Consider the following 24,343-nt stretch of genomic DNA (forward strand, 5'->3'; position numbering starts at 1 on the left):
TGTTTGTGCAGGTCTCTGGTGTACGTGTGTGCTTTCTGCTTTTTCCTAAAGGCGCAGGGCTGTAGGGAGGGAGGAAGGGATGGAGGGACACCTGTCTCTGTCTGTCTGTGGGGAGGAGTTGGCAGGGTGAAAGCAGTGTCATGTTCTCTCTCGCTCTCTCACTCGCTCTACCTTCACACTGTGTCGGCTAAATTTGAATTCTGTTTCTTTTTATTTTGGCGCTTAGTTCGCAGTAAAGACAGCCTTCACAGTGCATGAATCTTAAAAAAAAAAAAAACGACAGCCCCACAATTTATTGGAAGGTAATGAAAACTGAGCTTTGGAAAATGATTATGTGCGGCTGCTCAGGCACTCTCAGGGGGCCGTGTTACTGTAAAAGTGAAGCTGTTTCTTTCTGTCGGCTGTAACCCAACCCTACGATCACCCTTTTTTAATGTCAACACAGCCAATCCAGGTCCTTCTGAGTTCAAACACGCAATGTGCAGTAGACAGGCAAGGACTGAAGCAGTGGCCCACCATGTCAGATCATGACCCATAAGGCTCACTTCAAGGGGAGCACTGTCCTTTGAGTAACTTATTTGATTGGACACTCCGGTTAGTATCAAGGCCGGGAATCCACATGAAGTGGTGGTTGTGGACGATCGATTGGTCAAACTCATACTAGTCTCTATACCCAGGAGACTGGGGTTTGGATTCTCATGTGAATCAGAGTCATGGTTGACTCCTTTGGGAAGATTATTGCTTTTAAAGTAAGTTACATATGTCCTTATTTTACTTAAACCAAATCCAGTTGCTTTGGTGCCTGAACTACAACCAAATTGTGACGTTTTGTTATTTATTACATTTGCAAGCTCATAAGTCTCAAAATGAGAAATGTAACCCAGAAAGCTTTATTTCAAAGGTCTAACCGGACGTTGCTTATTTCCTTTGAATGACCCCTTCATCCGTCTTCTCCATCAGTTTCTTAATAAAAAAAGATAGTTTTGAAATCAAATATTCATAAGATTCTAATACCCTTCCTGTACCCCATCTCTGCCTCCTCCGTCTCACCCACACGTTGGCTCTTGGCCACTGGTTATGTGGCTTACAGCACATTTGAGCAGGCTGAGGGAGGAAAAGAGGACATGGAGAGGAGAGGAAGTAGACAAAGAAAAAGCTTTGCAAAGTAAAAGATTGAAAATGTATAAGGGGAAAGGATGAGCCAGGAAAATAAAAGAAAACAGATCTTGTCCGGATATGAGTTGCCGTTTAATAAAGTTGTCAGTATGAAAAGGAGGAGGAGGAAACTGTCGCATGGGATGAGGCGCTCTCTGGGGAAAATATGACAGGAACTGTGACACCGACACACGCATCCACACACATACACATACACACAAAACACAAGCACACATGCACAGAAACACACACATGCTCACGCTGCTGGGACAGCTTGAATCATAACTGTGATGCAAGTTCCACGTACAGCAGACACAAAGCATGATGGGAGAGTGGGAGGTGTATGACCCTCATTATGTCAGGGGCTTGCTCACCTGTCAGATAAAAAAAAAAAACACAAAACACACACAGACAGACTTGAACCATTAAGAACGCACTCCTTTATGTGTCAATTCAAATAACACACAGTGTCCATGCACAATAAAGTTCTCATCTGTTTACATGGCAGATTTGAGGTAAGCTGTGAGGATTGAATTAGCTCCTATTGTTTGGGGTTTCTTCATGCCTTCCTGGTACAGCACAGAAGGTAACAAGACAAATATATACACAGTTAACACACACACAAACATGAGATAAACCACTTTAAAAGCTGAAGTTACACAGGATAAAAATACAATGTGTAAAACCAGTCTTTGAAGTAGTTAGATTGTGTTTGTTTTGCTGCCATATGTGTTCGTTTGTAAGTTACTATAATCACTGTTAGTCACACAGCCACATTAAGATAACTCGCCTTCCAACCAATGGCAAATAAATCACTGTAAGTCAAAAACATTTACATTGCGGTTAAGAATTGTTGCTTGGTTTACGAGTTGCAAAGACAATAAATGACTGTCCTTTTTATATTTCCAAAGTGACAGCACCATTGTTTGTGTGTGAGTGAGTGTGTGTGTGTGTGTGTGTGTGTGTGTGTGTGTGTGTGTGTGTGCGTGTGTGTGTGTGTGTGTGTGTTTGTTGGCTTCAGTTGCCAGGAATGATAGTCAAAGGCACTTTGCATACAAGCTAACAAATAGTGTAAAGATTAACACCCCCTTTATATTCATGCATCTTTTATGTGTCTGGATAGAAGCAACAAAACACCATGTGTGGTTCTTTTCTCGTCCCATACATGAAGCCTGACTTCCTCTGTTTAGGCACTTTGTTACTCGCTTATTGTAATTCAAAAATAAGAATGATATTTTTACTAGAAGCATATTTTTCAGAGACGTTTCAAACAGATCTTTGGGTTTGTTTGAGGCTAAAGCGTCGTCCTAAGAGAATTGTAGAAAGTTCAATATTGGAGCACTTAACAGCACGGTGATCGATATTAAGCGACAAGATGTGACCTGAGAAGAGCCATAGTTATTTTTTGATTGAGGAAAAGTCTTTCATTGAATTTTAATTGACTTGAACTCAAGATCAAACTTAATGTCTTCTTTTATGGCAAGGAATGTCTTAGCAGGAAGCTATTTGAGAGGCAGGCAGGTGTGTCTTTGGTATCCAGACACAGAGGCAACAGTCCTGCTGGGGGTCCGGAGACAGGGCTTCACATTTGTGGTCACAAAACATGAAAGAAATTGGGAATGGGAATAGATGTGACGTCAGAATCTTCCTTGTAAGGATAGATGAGCATTTTTTTTTTTTGCTGGGGTGTCATGTTAAAGGACAAGTAGGGATGAACTTAGATTTCATTCTGCATTTTTCATGCTTTTTTTGTTAGTATTGAAAATCTTTGAAGTCAAAGGAGCATTTGATGTGACATGACAGGGAAACTGCTTCTCCCTTTAAGTTGTGTTAAGTCTTAATGTTAAGTGGAGTCCTGTTTTATTGTGTTCTTTTATTAAGTACCTACACGATAAGTTGTCTTACACACATCCATATTCAGCGAAATGCGTGAGATATTTCTAAGGGAGAAAAAGTGCTGAAGCAAACCTTCTCCACTGTAAAAACAGGTAAAAAGGAAACTTCTCTGAAAAGACCAAAGGCCCTCGGGCTCAGTTACAAACATTATTGAATTAGACCTGGGCATAGATGTAAACTAGAGTCATTTGTTACGCATTAATCCTTTTCCTAGCTTCAAAGGCTGGAGGGTTCATGTGTAGTTCAAAAGACTTTACCATTACATACGTTCTCACACTCTGTGCTCTGACCCTCTATAACATAAAGCAGAACACCTGTGGGCACTTTTTTTTCTGTCTTATATCGATTTTCTTCCCCCATACAAAGCTCATTTGGCTCTAATTTCTTTGGAAAGCATTGCACTGCGTTGCTTTGAAAAATAATTCCTTGTAATTTGCTTTGAAAGTAACAAGCAGGAAATGAGGTGAATTAGTTGTGTGCGATTGGGAATCAGTCTCCTTTTGAGTTTCAGTAATGCAGTGCACATGTGACACCACTGTTTCCTTGTAAGAGCTGAAGGAGAGTGCGTCATCTTACATTCACACTTTCCCTTTGTCTCTGTTATAATGTCGTTATTATCCATATAATGGTGTTCTGCAGACCGTGAAGCTCACAGCAGTTGAAGTATATAATCACTCCATTACAGTGCAGTTGTAGAGTTTTTGAAAAGGCTTCTCTTTTCTAACTCACGCAGGTGTTTCTTTTTCTCCTCCACCATCTGCGAGCTGCCAATGCTGCATTCATTCCACTTGTAATGACACCCATGCTTCTGCTCGTAGTTACTTTGCTTTCTGACATCCCTTCAGAAAATGATAAATGCTAAGAATTAGCTCATTGCTTCTATTTTGAAGCCAAATCCAGTGTGATGCACACCAGATCAAAAACACTGAGAAAAGGACAAAAGGCTCACAGTATTAATAGTAATGAAAGTCAAAGCAGAAGGAAGGATTTTGCAATTTTCCTCTTCCTCAAATTCAAGTCTCCTCTCTGTTCTTCCACAAAACACGTCTTAAGTGCCTGACTTAAATGACTGTACATCAAGCGCGGAGAGTTGAGGATAATTAGACGTGTAGATGTTGCATTTCTCTGAAAATGATGATTGTATTCACTCTGAGATTCCAAATGCCACAAACTGCAGAATGGTCGTTAAGTGGTGCGCAATCAAGACAAATGGCAAAACATTATGTAGAAGAACAGGTCATTCAGTTTGTTTGTCTTCTGCAGGTATGACTATGTCGAGATCCATGATGGGAACTCAGAGACGGCTGACATCCTGGGAAAGCACTGCAGCAACATCGCCCCAGCACCCATCATTTCATCAGGACCCTCCCTGCACATCAAGTTCGTATCGGACTACGCCCACCAGGGGGCCGGCTTCTCACTACGCTATGAGATCTTCAAAACAGGTAAATCGATGCAACAGATGGGGTTTTTTTTTAAATGCTTTTCTTTCTTTCCTTTGCTTCAGAAAAAAAACATTTATTTTCACATAAAAGGAGTGATAATTGCAGGGTGGGTGAGTTTGTCATATCCCAAAGTTTCTGAAATAAAATAAACTATACTATATTTATATGAGTCAATCATGAAAGAGGCTGACATTAATACTGATGCCTCAATATGACCTACAAAAGCAAATCAGACTATCAGATGGAAGATTGATCTTTACAGCTGTATATAGTTACATTATACTGTATGACTCTCACCCATGCTGCAGGGTTGGTTTCAGAGGAGGCATTTAACAGCACTCAAGACAGCCTTTTCTGAAATTGTTGGTTGCATGTTAGACATCTAAAATAAAGGAGGATGAGATTTTTGGGCAGGAAACACATACACTTACACATAAACAGGACAAGATCAGCAAAGAGATAGATCATCTTGCTTTGTCCACCGGGGGTGCCAGATCTGGAACATGAAAGTTCCTCACAGGAGTCTTTAATGAGTATTGGAAACAAGCACACAAGATACTTATCAGTAGTACATGAATCAGCGCTTTTCTCTTTAATTTATGGTATTTACGCCTCTTCATTTCAAACAGTAGGCAGAAAGTAGAGAGTTGAAGGAAAAGGGAGGAAGAAATTGGATGAGACTATATGTAATCAATTCTCAGGGTTGCATATAGTTTAATGGTCGGTGCCTGAAGCCCTGCAGACGCCATGATATCCTAATATGTCACATTGTTCGATGAACTGGAAGTGTTTTCTCATTTAAGTTATACACTTCCCAGAGCCTGCATTTGAAAATCAAAGACTGAGAAGAAGGACATGACCCCAGTCAATGACCCTCATGCATGGACAGACTTAATAAAAGTGAACAAGATATTTGAGAGATGGCACCTTTATAAATGGGCTATTAGGAGCTTTATTACAAGCTCCTCATAGAGGACTCAACATGCTTCATTAGGTGATCAAGCCTGGTTCATCTCCCTGCTGTCGTGGGACACTCTGAGTTAGAGACATGAGACACAGCAGAGGACCCTTGAGAGCCCTTCAGACAGTCCAGGCGAGACATCGTTGGCCTTCATGGCACTTGTGTGTGTGTGTGTGTGCCTGACATGGCTCCCCTTCACGCTGCCATGGGTCAGCCAAAGCGAGACCAATTGAGATCAAGGGCGAGTGAGACAGAGGGGCGCATAGTGTCGGCCCCACAGCCATCTTGTCCCGTTCCCCCTGAAAGCATTCCACACATGCCTGCTTAATTGAGTCCTGAGCCCCGTTCCCCCGAGACACACGCACACATTTACCCGCACACACGTACAACACATACACACAGAGGGCTGGGGTTACTAACACAACACGTGGGCTGTTTCTCGCTCACTGACACCGGCCTGTTGGGACTTCTTCTGTGCTCTTGACACAGTCCACCTGATGGACTTAAAAACAACAAGGGTGTCAGTGTTCACACCCAAGCACCCAAGGGAGATTAGGACAGACAAACAGAAAGAATGAGAGAGAGAGAGATTTGTTATTCAATAAACTGATTTTATAAACTAAAATCTACCAAACGTAAAACATTTTTCAGAGCATTTTTCATGTTTTGTGTTTGCTTTCATTGTGATCTCTCCTCAATGTTTATGAATTGAGCAGTAGGGAGAAATATTTTTTTTTACATGGTAAATGCAGAGCTTTGAATTTCTCTGTCTGTATTTATCTGATTAAAGTTAATGTGAATGTTTGTAACACATTGTTTCACAATTTATTTTTCTCCAGATTTTGAGTTAAATAATAATGGCGTTAAAAATGTTTTTGTAAATCAAAGCGTTACCACATAATGAGCATTCGTTTGTTCAACTGAGATCAAAACATGAACAAAGCTATTGTTGCCTTGATAACAATTTGAAATGATCACATTCTTATCCTAATGAAATCATTGACATTGTGTCTTCAGTGGCAGGAGGGCATCGTTGTCTTCCAAAATTGTAAAAATCATCGTTTCAAAACAAATCAATTTAAATATGTGACAATGCTATGTATACAATATATATATATATATGAATTATTATAGTGATCGTAGTTAAAAGAAACAAATGGCAACATGCAGAAAACAATGGCAACATGCGGCTGCAAAACTAGAAACAAAGTAGAAGTCTCATATTTTGAGTCTGATGTTCGGATGACTGATACAATCTAGTGCTCTTTTTATTTAAATCTGAACAAACGTAACGACAGATGGTGTATTTTTTGTGGTTGGATAGTTTTTATTTAAAAGGAATCTCGCCTAGTTCAGTATCTATAAACAAACTTTGAGGACAGTTGTTTTGATTGATGAAACCATTTAATGGCATACAGGACTTCCTTCGGTTTCTCACTGTTGTGCGCTTGTATTAGTGTGTATAAGTGTGTATTTGGGTTCAGCCTTCCCTGGCAGTAATGATGGTGCCATTCGGAAGATTCAAGCTGTTGCCATACTGCTAACAAGATCTTGTTATCCTGGAAGGTGTAACCGAATGTCTGGTTGTGTGGGTGACTAAAATGTGTCTGCATGTGTCAGTGTGTATTTATTTGTGTGCTAAACATACTGTATATCCTGAGGGCGAACTGTCTAAATATGTATCTGTCTGTGCTACCGCGTAAAGTTCTCACAAGAAAGACAAAAAGGATCTTCTTTCCTCTCCCTTCCTCTCTTTTGTGTAGTCTACATCCTTCACCGTCTAACAAAAAAACTCACTATTTAATGAAGACAAAACAAGAACAGAGGTACAGTAGAGAAGATGTTTCAAGCACAGCAATACTTTGAGATGTCATTTTTATGCTCTCATTGCAGCTCTTTGTTTTTTTTATCTTCTTGAAAGATTGATTAAATCATGGTTTCTTTACAGTTTATATACTATTTGTATTAAAACAGACAACACTTTTTATTGAACCGATTGTGTTTCTATACCGTGTTGCTAGGGAAAACAACTGCTTTGCCTCTTGATTCCTTCATCCCCTTGACTGAATATTTATGGGGGTGGGTGGGGATGGGGGTCGACTCTACCCCACAATCTCTTCCTGTGGCTGGGGTCTGCTGTGTTCTGTAGTAATGAGGTGGTTTGTGTGCGTGTGTGTTGTTGGAGAGAGGAGATTGTCCCCCCCCCCCCCCTCCCACAATCTCTGGGTGTCCTAATTATCCCTCAAACTGACCCGTCAAAGATTAACAGTGTAATCAGTCTGGATATGACACACAGACACGTATACCGAAGCACATACAGTATCTGCCAAGGAAAAATTGCACCTGAAAGACAAAATCATCTGTGTGATTTTTTCTATTTGCAGACACATTTGCAGAACATACAGTACACATATGTCCCTATCAAATGTAACACATACTGTATCTTGCATTCAAAATAAGTTAAAATGCACTTAAGGGTTTATGCATGCATGCAAATAACAAACTTCCAAATTAAGGCCTTGGGTAAAGACAAAAACTTATAAAAACACAGCAAACAAAATCAAAACAAAACAACACGCCACACTTGTTTTTGTTTACAGCTCTGTTGCTGTGGATACTGTAGTAAAATTCCAGCCAATACGAACACAGCCGCCAGAATGGGGAGAACCAATCACAATTCACTGTCTAGGCACTGTGCCCCCAGCTGTTATTGTGACCCAGAACTCACTAGACACACACACACACACACGCACACACACACAAAGACATGTATGAATACACTAATGCTGCCAGGACCGTTACTCACCAATGCAGGGCAGCTTGTATGTCTGCACGCAAAGTGTAACACTTACAAAAACACACACACACACACACAAACACACACACACACACAGAACAAACCCTAACGTTACCCAAAACCCAAATCTCATCCCTAAAATTCATACAGTTTACCTTGCGGGGACCAGCTTTTGACCTAAATGAGAAGTGAGCCCCCATGGTGCCACTGTGTGAACAGATTTTTGTGAGACAAACATACACCTACACATGCACACACACAATCACACACTCCTCGGGCAGTGTAATGTGGAAGCTATCGTGACAATCCTTCCAATAACCGCTGTTGTTTACATTCTACCAAATGCCTGAAGGCAATTCCTCTCTGCCTTTGTCCGACTACCCATCAAGTCAGTTTATTACACCGTCCAACCAATCACAGTGCTCGCTCCGCCTCCTCCTCTGGCTTTCATTGAGGAAAGTGGCTCCAGATCTGACCCGGTGAAAAGGAAAAGGTGCTCTTTGGCAAAGCTAATGTAACAACAACCTTAAACCTGACATTCAAAATGTAATTTAGTCTGCAGTGTAAGGGATACATCTAGAGTTGAAGGGTGTTTTTTTCCCATAATAGGTATTTACTTATCTTGTTTTCAAATGTTTGAATGAAGCAGCGATATGGCAGACAAGAGTGTTTAATGCCTCAACTGCATCAACATGTCAAACTCAAGAAAATATTTCCCCGATTACATCATCCAAAGAATGCCTGTTTGGAGTTTTTAGCATATTGCATTTGGAAAGCGAAAGTGGTTATTTTCCTGTAACAGTTTGATTTCATATGTGAGTGGTAGTTTGATTGAATGGGCAGCTCATCGTAGAGGGAGATCCCTGCTGTGATTCAGCAACAGTAGTTGAAATTTAATGGCTTAGGAGTTTAGGAACCACGAGTCTCAAACATAAATGATAGTTGGATTCTAATTAAAACCAGGCACCGGTTTTGCAGGAGCTGCTGAGCTGTGTGTGGGCCTGCTGGGTCTGTCGGTGTATCTTAACTGTCCACTGCTTGTGAACTGAATTGAGTGTTTGTATGTGTCTGAAAATGCTTAGTGGGTGAAGGAGGAACTGTTAGAATGAAGCAATCCAGTTTACCACACACATACCAGCAAACATTTATATCGGAAATTTAAGCCAAAAAAGATTTAAAAAAAAGATGAATGAAGGTATTTGCATGCTAGCTTGCCATAGACCATGCCCTGTCTACCAGGGTTCAGTGATCCATAAACACCAGCGCCAGATCTACCCAGCAACACTGCGTACGCACACACACACACACACACTGACTCACACACTTCCTCTAACCTTACCCCATGAAACACGTGTTTCTATTGAACTTATCCAAATCAGACAGATGGAAAGTGAGTAGAAAAGAAAAGGAAATGAGACAGTGGGAGGGGAAAGGGGAATAATAGAAGTGTGGAGGATGAAAAGATGAATGGGAAGATGGTAAAGAAAGAACAGCAGGGGAGGATGGCAGAAGAAAGACAAGAGAAGAAAAGGAAGGAGAAATGAATGAGGTTGAAGTTGAATGATGGACAAAAGAGGAGTCCAAAAAAAACAGACAGATGTACATAGATTGAGTACAGAGCATGATAAATATAAAAAAGCTCAAATATATCTATATGATCTTTTGGAGATTTGAGTAGTAGGTGGACAAGGTGTTGATTGGGTGAGACAGTGTGAGAGGGGACAGTCCAGAAAAGGGAAGACAGCAGAAAGGAGGGCAGAAGTGTTTTTGTGCTGCTCATGAACATGAAGTAATGAGAATGGAATAAAATTGCTGCCGGCAACAGAACTGGTCAGGCGTTTTATGCTACACACACACACACACACACACACACACACACACATGCTCATAGTCACGCAGACCGGCGCTATCCAGTGACTGACTCTGCAGGGGGGCCAGACGCAAGGGGAACCCCATGAGAGAGAGTGTGTGTCAGTGTGTGTGTGCTGGTTGCATTCTGAGGTCAGTGCATGAGGGAGAAGGTCACAATAACAAGCAAATCGGGGTGGAAAGTGGGACAGAAGGATAGGCAATCTGTATCACACTATAAATAGATGTTGCTGTGGAAAAAAAAAATTGTTTTGGAGACATTTTTATAGATCTGCAAACAAAAGTTGGTGGTAGTTAAGTTCTACCATGCGGCAAAGCTCATTTGTAACCGAGCCATCATAAATCAATCAAATCACACTGCTGACAAGCTGTATCAGGGAAAGTTTCAAGTACATTTAGGCTGATTTCAAAGAAAAGTGAAAACGAAAGGACAAATAGATGGAAGAAAAGTCTACCAGCCAACCACAGACTCTCTCAGTCTGCTAAATAACTGGATTTGAATGTATCTTGGTGTAAAAACCAAGTTTTGAACATTTCTAACCAAAATGAGAAATGTGGTTTAAAAAGTGTCAATATCAACAGCAGGAAACGCCTGATACAAACATAAGTGAGAGACAATGTCTTTAAAGCCTAAATGCACATTTTATGCTCTTATGAGAATTACTGTAAATAAAAGCTATTTAGCAGCAAAAGAAGATGTTTGTACTTTTAAAGTGATGCATATCTGTTTTCCTAACAGATGAAAATTGGGGCTAAAAATTCCGATCTTGACAGGTTACCAACACAACTGTACATGTAACTGTACATGCACACACATATGTTTAAATTCACCTTCTATGTCAGAAAACACACACACACACACACACACACACACACACACACACACACACTCTCTTAATATACTACACTCACTTTCTCCTCATTTACTCATGCAAGCACGGGAGCACAATAGCAGACACCCAAACAGACTGGAGGGAAATGGGTTACCATAAGAGGCTTAGACAGTGTGAGTGTGTGTGTGTGTGTGTGTGTGAGTGTCTGTCTGTCTGTCTGGGTGTTGGGTCATACATGGCTGGATGGACTGGAATAATAGTCCAGTTGCTTTGAACATATCCACTCTATAACCCATGTGTGTGTGTGTGTTTGTGTGTGTTTGTGTGTGTGTGTGTGTGTGTGTGTTTGTGTGTGTTTGTGTGTGTGTGTGTGTGTGTGTGTGTGTGTGCGTGCGTGCGTGCGTGCGTGTGTGGAAGTATTAATGAAGAGGGTATTACTGTCGTTCAGAAAAAAAGAGCCCTACATTACCCCAGAAGACTGTGTGTGTGTGTGTGTGTGTGTGTGTGTGTGTGTGTGTGTGTGTGTGTGTGTGTGTGTGTGTGTGTGTGTGTGCGTGCGTGCGTGCGTGCTTGCGTGCGTGTTTGTGTGTGTGTGTGAGATAATTACTAAAGCTTCTCATAACTGTTAGACCATCCAACCATGATACTATAAACAGTGTCAGGCCAGTTCCTATTTTGGGTCATCCTACATGTCTTCTTCAGTATCATATCTTCCTTTTCCTCTGCTCTACCTTTTCTAAACTCTCGCTTCACTTTATTGCCCGCTGTATATTCATTCACGTTTATTGTCCTTATTGTAGTTTCCTCTTGTCTCTCTTGCATGCCCTGAACTCTGTGTAAATACTCAAAGACGAGTCATGTATTTTGAGGAATTACATGCATGTTTGTGATCTCAATTCTAAGTTAAGAGATTACTATTTAACCTCTTGAAAGACATGTGGGGGAAAATTTGTAACAATTTTATTTTTTTGTGAAGGGGATAAACCTGAATTGTGTGCATATCAATTGATTTGATACACAGATTTGTATTCATATCACTCTTGCACTTGGTTCAGCTTAAGTTGAGCAAAATTTCCTGCATTTTAAGTATTCAATAGGAAGTCAGTTAATCTCACACAGTCAGACTTTTATCTGGCCAGGAAAGCTAAGAAAGCTAAATAAGGAATTCTTTAGTTTGCCTCCTCTTAAACCTTACCTCGACGTGTCTGCACAGAATAATATTATTCTTGGTGTAATCCCAGTCTATGGTGTCTATGCCCTTTCCTGAATACATTTTTTTATTTCATTTTTATTTTCTTTAGATAAGGTCACATCTACTTTTGCATCTACTAGCTTTTTTTAAAATTTAAAATGCATCTCTCAATGTACATTTTTCTTCTGTTTTTGTATCTCAGGATCAGACTGTTCCCGTAACTTCACCAGTCCCACGGGTCTCATCGAATCCCCAGGCTTCCCTGACAAATACCCCCACAACCTGGAGTGCTCCTTCATCATCATCGTGCCGCCCAGCATGGATGTCACCCTCACCTTCCTCACTTTTGACCTGGAGAATGACCCCCTTCCAGGAAGCGAGGGGGACTGCAAGTACGATTGGCTGGAAGTGTGGGACGGGCTTCCAGGAGGTGAGACAGCGATCAGATGGATCAGTGTTTTCTTTACCCCATGATCATCTGCAAATGACCATGTTGTTTTGATGAAAGCATTGATAATGATGATTCTAATGGAGGTGCGGAACAATCATTCTACCTCCTCATGAGTCAATACTCGGGTAAAGTTAAAATGTTGTGCATTCTGCCCTGCCTACATCATTATTGACTGAGGTGGAGTAGCAACTATTTTAGTAGCTCTGCGTTGGTAGATGAAAGCTGAGCTTACAGGCGGGATGTTGGCACACAGTGTGGAGAAACAACACAAGTTTTTCAAGGGGAAAATAAAAAAAGGAATAGCTGAGAGGAAGGAGAAAAGAGGGGAGGTGAGAGGAGGAACGGTAGAGGGTTAGGATATTTCTGTTCTAGCTGCTCAGGAGGACTGGAAAAGCTTAGAAGGACGAATCTAAGGCACAGAGAGCTTGGATCCAGTTTCAAGGGTTGGAAGAGGTAGAAAGCAAAAGAAGAGCGGTGGAAGGGCAGAGAGAAGTCCTCTGCTGTTGGGAAGACTGGAACAAAGGGAGGAGATGTTGGGATGAGTAAATGAAGCTTAGGAGACCTCTGGTCCGCCCTCAGGAAGGAGACTGGGAAGGATAGAGAAACAGGTTGATTTGGAAAGAGTTCAGCAAGAAGCACTGGAAACGGGAAGGGAGGGTCAACTTGGAATTGTATATTTTCTGTAGTATTTCATACTCTTCTATTTGAGTTTCGGATATGGTACTGGGTTATTTTTTTATTCCTACATCCTCAAATCATGAGTATCAGGCAGATTGGAAGACATGGTGGTCAAAGTATTTCATACAGGTTCAATAGAGGAATATGTGAACTTATTACAGTGTTTCAACAGCTTCATTTCCCCCTTCTCCTGACAGTACATTTGATTCTTTTGCTTGTGTTTGAATGTAAAGAGAATTTCCACAACTATAACTAAATCACCTACCCTTTGGCTGAAAACAAAGAAGGAAATGAAGATGACTAGACGTAAGATAAAACTGTGGTTTAAGAGAAAGAGAGGATGAAAGGGTTCTGCTGTGAGTGATGTGCAAAGACCACAAGAAAGATATCAGGATGAAAGGAAGGGAAGGAAGGTGAAATGAAGTGGGAGGAGGTTGAAAGGGAAGGAACTCTGCAGGATGAGCTTCAGAGTTGAAGGACTTGGGTTCGCCCTGTACAGGAGTGTGCAATCCTAAGCAGGAAGGGAGGATGAAGGAAAAGACCCAAGGCAAAAACAATGACCATGTATGTTTCTTATAAGGTTAAAGGCTTTTGGCAAGAGGGAGGAGAGATTGAAAAGAGAGACCTGGCTTTAGAATCTGTTTATTCAAAGGAAGGGCAAAAGGAAACAGAGGATAAACAACCATAGAAAGTAGTTCCAACTTAATTAAATTGAGAGGGAAAAAAAACTGTTTGCGAAGGAAAATAGTAGAATTTGACTGTTAGTACATTTCTTCAATCCCGGGGTAGGGTTCACTTATTCACATACCAAATTATGAAGTGAAGAGGTTATGGCATTATGTGTTTGTATGTTTCCACATGTGTTTGCAAGGGTCAAATGTGCCTTTGTCTTTTCCTAAGAAAAAAGTTGCAACTAATTTATAAACATAAATTAGACCATTTTTGCCTGTAAGCTAAAATATTAAATCTCTCCTCTCCTCTCCTCTGCTCTCCTCTGCTCTCCTCTCCTCTCCTCTCCTCATTTTTTTCTAATTTCTTCCCTCTCTTCTTCCACGGCACCATCAAGTAAAGAGTTATCACTGTTATTTGCTCAAGAGCCCTATTTCAAACATCCACCCGTTCCAAAAGGAAAGAAAAAAAATCAATAGCACCGATCGATTAGCTGCTATTTTCTCGTCTTCCTCCTCCTCCTCTCCGGGCCTCCTCATGTGTGTGTCTGTTAGTGTGAGAGAGGAGTCAGAGAAGAGCAGGATGAGTCTACTATCTGTGCTCCCAGCCCTTCACACAAACACACACACACACACAAACTAACACACACACACACACACACACACCCTTGGGCTCTTAATCACACTCATCTGTTTGTGTTGACATGTACAAGTTGTGGAATCAGAGAAGAAGACAGTAGAAGAATCACTTAGATCCTTGGATTTACACACGCACTGTATATATATATAGAGCGGATAAATGGAGGCGAGAGAGGTGATGACATGAGAGGGTGGAGTGACGAGCAGCTGTCAGTGGAGGAGGGAATCAGAGATAATGGATGATTGGAAAAATACAATGAAAATAACATTGGATACAGAGTAACAAATGTGAGGATTATGGGATAAAGAGATTTGTTAAAGAATGAAAACTCAGCGTAACCTCTTGATACCTGGATGAGTGAGATCCTTGACAGGTCGTGTGTAACTGACAATGTATAATATCATGGGTCATACAGGTTGATAGCATGATTCTAACAGACTGACGGCTAACGCAATACTTCTCCTCATATCAACAGTGGGCCCACTGATTGGTCGATACTGTGGGACCAGGTTTCCTCCAGAGATCCAATCGTCTACCGGGATTCTCGCTCTGTCCTTCCACACTGACATGGCTGTGGCAAAAGACGGCTTCTCAGCTCGGTACAACATGACACACAAGGAAGTCAGTGAAAGTAAGTCAAAGCTTTTTTTTATTTAAACAAATTGGAAAACTTGCACAAATCTTGTGCTTAATCTCTTAATCCTCTCTTTACACCCTCTTGTAGCTTTCCACTGTAGTAATGCTTTTGGTTTGGAGTCGGGTAAGATCACAGACGACCAGATCACAGCCTCGTCAAGTTTCTACGACGAGCACTGGCTGCCCCGACAGGCCCGACTCAATTACAACGACAACGGATGGACGCCTAACAAAGACAGCAACAGGGAGTACATACAGGTACGAGTTTGTTCTTAGCTTTAGTTCCAGAAATTAGACCCGAGGGAAATCAAAGTAGGATTCAATGGTTCCATTAACATGTCTATATCAGCGCTCTGAATTAATGTCGCTTGCAACTGCTGGCATGAATCCTAAATCACTGTGAAACATGGATTAAAGTCACACATATGTCCAAACATTAGATCAACCCTGTCCCTTAGAAATTCCCTTTACCTCACACATTTGCAATAGCAAAAATACTTCAATTGGCAAATGTATTGGGACCATATTTCATTTCTTTTTAGCTTTTATATACCCAAAGCAGCATTTCAATATCTGCTTGTAGAGCAGTTAAGACATTAGCAATTCCCTGTAAAGCTGGTGAAGCACGTGGCCATGGTTCAACTCTGAAAACATGCTCTACACATTACTACTGATTAACTTACTGTAAAACAGTGGAACCAATCCTCCCCTAACTTTGCCAAATTACTTTTGTTGCCTGTTTACATCCACAGTGTCAGGATGAAAACCTTGTCTCTGACTTAATTTCACTACTTAACATCTTTTCCCTTTCCGTGCTCATTCTTAAGGAGGTGTTATGCTCTGCCCTTAAAAACTGAAGAGATTTCAGGCAGTTATTACCTTATCCTGCACAGTATTAGAAAATGACTATTTCACAGCAACAAGATAGCGAACACATGGTGCAAAATCAAAAACCTGTTTATATTTTTCATTTTTCATTCGATTTAGCGAAATCCCAATCCTGACAAAAAGATCTTTCACTTTCACAACTTTACCCCGCCTTAACTAAAAGCAGCCTGCATTCTGATTTTTATAGCATCACTTTTTTTGTGTTGACAAGTCACACATAATAACTCTACCACAGCTATATTTGTGTTGTGGATATATGTGTGTGTGGGGGGGGGGGGGGGGGGGGAGAAAGTGAGTGAGTGAGAGCGAGCGAGTGGGAGGTGTAGTGATATCAAGGTTTAACAGCTACATGCTTGGGTAAGGCATTGTTTCCTGTATTCTATCGCAGTGCCAACTTTGTGCCATTCCTGTGCCGAAGCTGAGTTATGAGGCCTGTCTGGGTGAGAGGGGAAAGGCAGTGTGAGGTTCATACGCAAGCTCAGCCAGAAATGGATCCAAACCGGCCCACGAGGCACTGAACAGAAAGACGCCCTCTGTAAACAACACATTATCTTGTTGGGTGTGAACATCTTGTGCAGTAGCATTGTGGAGAGTTCTGTTTTGTTCTGTACTGTCTGATAATGGTGTGCTTTGTTGTTAAGTACAGCAACAAAACTCTAGATTTTCTTCAGCTAATGTCAGATGTAATCTTCTGCATTTGTCAATTTCTAAGGGAAAGTTTTGAAAGCCAAAAGCTCATCGCTTAAAGCAGATTACAAACTGCTTCAGTTTCTGTTTCCCTGAAAAAATCTTGTCGACAATAATCCCACAAATTCAAATGGTGTGATTTTACTTTCTTTCTTTCCATCCCTTTTCCAAGTCGGAGATTGGATAGCCTATGATGTGCAGCTTCCATTAAAAGATGACGTCTTTTCATTAAACGTTAAAGGATCCGGCGAGAGATAAGAACCAGGCAAACACCTCATCTATTATTTTTTTCAGGAACAAAGATTAAACCACAGACAGCCACAGCAGACAGATGTTGAATGGAAGCAGTAGTTTTGATTGTCTGCGCTCCACTGAGGCCAAAATGTGGGCCAGCAAACACAGGAAGGGACCGAGGCCAGGAGGTAGCATGAGGCCAAGGTCTCATCAGTCTCATCAGGCTTCCTTCCTGTCTCACCTCCACTGCAGCTGACAGCGCTCTCGCTCTCTCTCTCGCTCTCTCTCTCCCGAACACTTTCAAAACGAGCTGACATTGAAGAATTTGCCCAATGTCCATAAGTTAAACGACTCTCCATATTTGCTTGGATTTTTGTCTTCCGTTCATCTTGGCCATATCATCTCATCAGCCAATGGAAAGATCCCTGATTTGGATGTCATCATTTATGAAACATCAGAGTTTTGGCATAAACATTATCTTGACAGTCGGCTGCAAATGAAGCTTCTGCCTCCCCTCATGTTGTCATGCAGCCTCTATCTGGTCACCGGTGTTGCGGTCAGGTGGCTGCGTTCCACAGAGGCTCTCAGCTGTTCCCCTGCGTTAACACCTAGCAGAGAGCAAGGCCCTGTGTGTGTGTCTTTGTGTACATGTTTGACTGTGTTTATGTGGGTGTGTGTTTGCAAGCTCCTGTCTTGACAAGCAGCTGTCATAAATGCCAACATGCCTCTCCCTCTTGAATTTGCACCCGGTTCTCTTATAACTGAGTGTGTGTGGTGCGTTTTAATATGTGTGTATGAGTGTGTGCGATATTATGTGTGACCCATGCGGCTCAGGCATGTGTGTTTTGTTGGCTCAAGAGCCACGTGTGTGGTTTAAATCTCTCTTGAAGGGACTTTCTCTGATTTAGCTTATGTTGGTGTTTTCTTTTCTTTCTACTTCTGTTCTATTCTATTCATTTATTTTCAACTCAATCCAGTCGCGTGCTATTCCCTTCTATTTGGTTCAGATAAATTATTTACAATTATTTTGTATTTTATTTATTCTTTTTACATACTTTATTAATCCCTGAGGAAAATTCTGGTTTACACTCTGTGATTGAGAGAAATGCTTCTAACACACTTAAACCCGAAATACACAAATACACAAGTACATCGGGTTTCAGCGCCTTGCTCAAGAGCACGTTGGCCGTACTCAGGAAGTAACCTGGAACCCTCCGACTACCATACCAACTTCTATATTTTGGTCCGCACTGAGACTTGAACCAGCGACCCTCTGATTCCCTACCAAAGTCCCTTCTCTTCTCTTCTCTTCTCTTCTCTTCTCCTCTATTCTCTCCTCTCCTCTCCTTCTCTTCTATTCTATTCTCTTCTCTTCTCTCCTCTCCTCTCCTCTCCTCTCCTCTCCTCTCCTTCTCTTCTCTTCTCTCCTCTCCTCTCCTCTCCTCTCCTCTCCTCTCCTTCTCTTCTCTTCTCTTCTTTTTTTTCTGTTTCACACTATAACAGTCTTTTCTGTTCATTTCTATTCTGATCTGATCTATTCTGTGTGTCTCTGCTCTGGTCCAGTGAGGTGTGCTGCAGATTGATGATGTGAGCTCTGGTGGCTCCGTTATTCTAACAACTCTGTGATTGATGAGAAGCCTTGGGAAGGCTCACTTAGCATCTCTCTCACTCCCTCTCTCACTCTTTCTCTTTCTCTCTCTCTCTCTCCCCCCTCATTCATTTATTCTTCACCTCCTTCTCTCTCGCTCTCTCTCTCTCTCTCTCTTATTCCTTTTCTCCTGACCCTTCCTCTTCTCATTCATTCCTGTCCTCAGTTCCGGACTATCGATTAGTTGTCTTGCTGGATCTCTGTCTGGCCCTAAGCGTGCAGGGGCATGTGTGTGTGTGTATTTTAGTGTGTGTGTGTGTGTGTGTGTGTGTTGGAACTAATCTAAAACACCTGTCTCTCTGACAGATAACAAGCGCAGCATTTTACCTCCCTCCGTGTTTTGTGCTATACCCCTGTGGGACACGCAGCGCACACACACACACACACACACACACACACACACTCTGAAACACACACAACAAGTTCTGATTAATCTACAGGTTTCGACAGCTCCAATGGAGGAGAAAAAATGTTATAACTTACAATAAACCCTTTCTCCTCTTGTGCTCTTTATTTGTCTGCAGCCTCTTTTTTGTCTGAGGCTCTTTTCTCTTCCATACAAAAGGTTATTTTCTAAAGTAGACGCCTGTATCTCCGATCGATATCCCAGTGTAGCAGAGAACATGTAAACTGAGGGCGTAAAAATTGGGATATACTAATGTGTGCTGCGTTCTTCACAAGGAACAGTACAAATTACATCTATTAAACCTACTGAACAAATTGAATCACAGAGAATACCTTTTGTCTCTTTCTATTATGAACTTTTTCTGCTTGAGTTACTCATTTTGGGCACTGTTGAGCAAAACAAATGTGTATCTACTTGAGGGACTTTGGAATAAAGGAGTCTGTATTCTGCATCTGGGATCCATGTTTTCGATACACTACACAGCTAGCAGCATTCGGAACACGTAGCGTAGCATCCACAATCAGGATGGGAAGGTGATTATGGCTATTGTATGGGAGGAAATTAAAATGAGCCCCAGGTCATTACTATTGATCGGCCAGGAGGGAGGCAGGGGAGAGGGGAGAGAGAGGGGGTGGGGAGGAGAGATGAGAGGCAGAGGCAGAGGAAAGGAGAGCAGGAAAGGTGAGAGATGGATGTTGATAAGTTTAGGTGGATATTTGTGTGGTTATAGTTAAATGTAGTCAGTGTACTGTTTCAAAAGCTTCAGCTAGAGGACATTTTTAAAGGTGTATAACTTTGGTTTTTGGTTACAAACAGAAGTGTGATTGGATTTAGCCCAGAAAAATACAGGAGGCATGTTTAGGACTTTAGAAGGCGTTTTCTCCTCTTTCTATTCTGTTATCACTACTTTGGATTTATATCTTAAATTCAGTTATTTTGTTAAAAAAAAAAACCAATATTCAGTAATGCTGCCACTGTGTTGCTCTGTTCTTCTGCTTTGAGACACTTTTCAAAACCAGCTGATTGATCAGTTCCCGCTTGTTTAATGTAGCATCTTACATTTTATGCGAATGATGTTTCACTTACGTTATGTTATACTAATAGGTCTCTATGCTTCTATTACTTTGCCAACAGGTGGACCTACATACTCTAAAGGTGTTAACAGGCATAGCCACTCAAGGCGCCATTTCAAAGGAAACTCAGAAGGCTTACCATGTCACCACCTTCAAGCTGGAGGTCAGCACCAATGGAGAGGACTGGATGATCTACAGGCATGGCAAGAATCACAAGGTAGGCTCAGACTCATGTACAAACACACACACACACACACACTCACACACACACACACACACACACACACACTGGTGCCAGGGGGTTTGACCGCAAACTAATCAGGGCGACTGGAGAAAGTCTGGATGCTCTTAGGTGACACACATGCCTCGACATGCACACATATGGAAGAGGCTGAGAAAAGCATGAGACGGAATATATGCAGCAAGAGTTGACCACAAGCCCAGAATTCAACCGGTGTGTCTGCAATTACAGCCATTCCACCGCCGTTCAGTTGGCTTCGTTTAAAGGTTTACGACCGAGCCAGAAACAGCACACGTCTCCAAGCAAAAAAAAAAAGAAGATACCTTACATCACTGAATGCAGCTAGGCTCACACCGCGCGGTCTGCTTTTCACATCCCATCTGGTTTCTGTTACTTACTGGTCAGATTTCTGCCTAGTGTCGACCTGCTTGGACAGGTTCTGTGAGCTGCTTCTCTCAGAGGCGTTAAAGCGTGATGAATCATCAGTCAGTGGGCTGCAGACTGGGAGTGCTGGGCAGAAACGAAGCAGACAGTGCTGCGGGTCTTTAAAAACGGTTGCGACTGCAGTTGAAGTGCAGGAGCGTTCCAGTGGTTGTGGCTGCTTTTTCCATCACACTTGTGCTCCCACCGCTCTAGCGCTCACACGTGTTTGTCCTGCGGTCCAATGCCACGTCTAGCTGTGTGCTATAAACCATCATTCCTCCATTTAACCTTATGCATGCACACACACTCACATGCATATGTGCAAATGCTTCTCGCTGTATGAGGGAAACAGGAGATCCCGTCTTACCATTTGAATGCGGTTCCTCTGTGGACTGCAGATCCCAGAAGGCTTATAGCTGTAGCTAACTCACAGACAAGTGATTGATGGATAAAACACAGGGAGATGTGGAACGAAATGTAGTGAGGGAGAAAAAAAAAAGTATAGAATGATAAGATCATCAGGTTTATAGCTATTAAGCTTGTTTGGGGATTATGTTCTATGGTCCCTAAATTGTTCCATTAACCTGTATTAAAAAATGACCCAATAAATCAGTTTACCTTTCAATCAGCTGTAATGTCAGTCAATCAGCAATATTCTGCTGACTGCAGGGTATGAAACAACAATAGCCAGATTAATGATGATGTTTTAAGGTTAGCTGTTGGTGTCATCCCCCATAATCCCCCTTGATTTCCCCATAACCCTGGAAAGCTGCCTCAGAGCTGAATGCTTAGGGAGACACAGAAGGGTGTGTGGGCGTGCATGTGATTGTGAGTGTGTGTGTGTGTGTGTTTGAGGAGGAAGAGGAGGAGGGGTTTAGAATAAATCAGCGCCAGCTTCTTGTTGAATATCCTTCCCTTGTCTTCTAAACACACATGCATGCACAACATAACACCAAATGGTAAGGGTCTTTTGAGCATTTTGCCCCCCCCCGGCAGGTCAGACTGTGCAGCAATCTGATTTTTTTACTGTGCAGGGCCATGAGTAACAAAATATGATCTACTATTGTGTCATTTATCAGAAGAGGAAAGTAGATGGAAGTTAGAGCAATGGACTACAAGGAGAAGTCTCAGTGATGTCACCCATTGGTTTCCAAAGAGGCATTTTGTAGCCCTATAGTGGGGGTCGCCATATTGGAAATATTATCCCCACCTAACTTTTGATCAATCTAGAAACTGGCAAAGACAAGGAGGTGAAGAAGCCTTAGAATCTTTGGTGTAAATATGGGCATTTATAAATATGGGACCTGATGGAGGTTTCTCAAAGCCAGCCTCAAGTGGACAACCGAGGGACTGCATTTTTTGCTTTGCACTTCTGCACTGCCTTTTTTTTTTTTTTTTGCATTTGAACAACTGGAATTTGCTGCTCGTTTAGAGCCTAGAGAGTTTAAAAAAGGTTACTATGAGTGATGGTAATTTTTGTATAAAGATCAGGAGATCATGCTAACCTTGAGACCAATGTCTGTCCTTCTAAGCTGATGTATCTCCAACTTGCATTCCCAACTATCTCTGTTTGTTTTTGGGATGTAAGTTGGCTGTCTGTGTAAGAAAGATATATAAATAACTCAAAAGCAACAGCCAAGAAGATCTTTTGGCAGAGTGTTTTATAGCTTGGGTGTGTAAAATCCCATGTCTGCATTCAGAGGATAACTCGAGGAAATGGCTTTTATAATTGATAGCAGATCCTGGAGTAGTTGTAAGCATGTAATATTTTACTTTTTTTTATTTTTACTTCAATGCACAGGAAAGCTGTAAAGGAGCATTGATTTATTGATTTCATCCAATATAGAAGCCTTTCTATACCCAAGCAAGGGATACACAGAAGTGACCCAACTACCTTCTGTTGAACTTGATGAACCTACATCAAACCATCCATTTGTCCATGAATCTCTTACCTGACATGTTCATGTACTCACCCCCTTCACTAGTTCTCTCAAAATCTCTTCACCCATCTCATCCTCCCTCCTTGTCCACACACTGCTCACATCTTCATCCACCTCATCCCTCCAGTCTTGCTCTCTTTTCCATCTCTCTTGCCTCCCTCAGCACTCCATCATCTGTTCTCCCTCCCTCCATATGTTCCTGAGAAAGTCATCATGGTTTAGACAGGCGAGTTTATGCTGCCTGAACAAATGACTTTCAGCACTTGGCCACAGTTTTTTGGTGTGTGCGTGTCTGTCTGGGTGAATTATTAAATTAGTGTTTCATGAGCAAGAGGCATTAAAGGAGGACAAAAATGAATGGGAGCCACATGGATAAAAGAAAAGTGTAGAAAAGGGTGTGTTTTCAACCTCTTTTTGTGCATGCTAGCTTATTTCTCACACCAGTTACTCTTATTAAAGCAGCCACTGTGTGCACACACACACACTCACACACACACACACACACACACACACACACACACACACACACACACACACACACACACACACACACACACACACACACACACACTTTAGTTTAGTTTAAACATCTGTGAACCAGCCTGTAGAGGCGGAGCTAATGTCACACAGCATCATGATGATTTGTGTGATCTGTAATGCCTGTGATAGTGTCATTAAGGCCCACAGTGAGCCAGATGGAACATATGGAATACATGTCAACTTGCAGGAATGTTTTGGGGAGTACGAGAAGTAATATTCATACAGCATTTGTTCCTGCGTTGTACTGACAGGCTCCCGAATGACAGGTACTGAATCAAGACATGCACCAGAGAATTATGGGAAGGAACCAACAGATGGGCAAAGTATAAGAAACGGGGACAACGAATGGTACACTCGAAATCCTCACTGCAGAAGCTTGCTGAGCATCTTCTCTGTTGGAGAAAAAGTGGAAGCTATTTTGTATTTTAAATTTTCTTAGATTTTTCCATTATTTTCTTTACATAATCTTCCCTTAGTTTGATTTCATTTTTTTCTCTGGATGAGCTATTAAATATACACATTTGGCTGTAGGCCTGTTTACCCATTTGGCGAGAGAAGCAGCAATTTTCATTGACCTGGAGTTCAGAGATGAAGTTGCCTCAGTTTGTGTGTTCATCTGCAGGGGTCTTAGACCTTTTTGCTGGTAGAGATGCTTTTAAGCTCAATGTGGTACAACTACATTATCTAGCCCTCCTGACTCACTGCCATTACTCCAGGCCTCAGCCAAGACCGAATCCTCCCATTCCCACTTCAATCTGTGGGAGAGAGGATGGATGAAGAGAGAGGCATAGAGGAGGCTGCTGTGGGTGAAGGAAAGTTGAAAAAGAGGGAGAGAAAGAAATACAGATAGAAAAACACAAGCAAAAGGTCAAGCAGTCAAGCATTGAAGTGATAGGCAGAGAAAAAGAGGGAGAGAAGAGAGGGAGGAAGCGAGGTGGAAGCCAAAGGGAGAAGAGTGAGGTTCATAGGGGAACAAGCAAGTGAAGGGAAGGAGGCCGAAGGAGAGGAAAGAAGTGTTCACAGGGGAAACACAGAGCAAAAA

The 24,343-nt window shown here is 41.8% G+C and overlaps 1 protein-coding gene across 2 annotated transcripts in view; it reads left to right on the top strand.

Annotated features, from left to right (window-relative positions):
- The window catches only part of LOC132987015 (neuropilin-2-like), a 97,771-nt gene that overhangs the window by 23,462 nt on the left and 49,966 nt on the right, over nucleotides 1-24,343 (top strand). For both annotated transcript variants that reach the window (XM_061053779.1, XM_061053780.1), the window contains exons 3-7: nucleotides 4,315-4,496; nucleotides 12,351-12,578; nucleotides 15,061-15,216; nucleotides 15,310-15,479; nucleotides 20,219-20,374. In XM_061053779.1, coding sequence (XP_060909762.1) covers nucleotides 4,315-4,496; nucleotides 12,351-12,578; nucleotides 15,061-15,216; nucleotides 15,310-15,479; nucleotides 20,219-20,374 — 892 coding nt within the window. The remainder of the gene's footprint in view (nucleotides 1-4,314; nucleotides 4,497-12,350; nucleotides 12,579-15,060; nucleotides 15,217-15,309; nucleotides 15,480-20,218; nucleotides 20,375-24,343) is intronic.

Source organism: Labrus mixtus, chromosome 13 (assembly GCF_963584025.1).
Source record: "Labrus mixtus chromosome 13, fLabMix1.1, whole genome shotgun sequence".
NCBI lineage: Eukaryota > Metazoa > Chordata > Actinopteri > Labriformes > Labridae > Labrus > Labrus mixtus.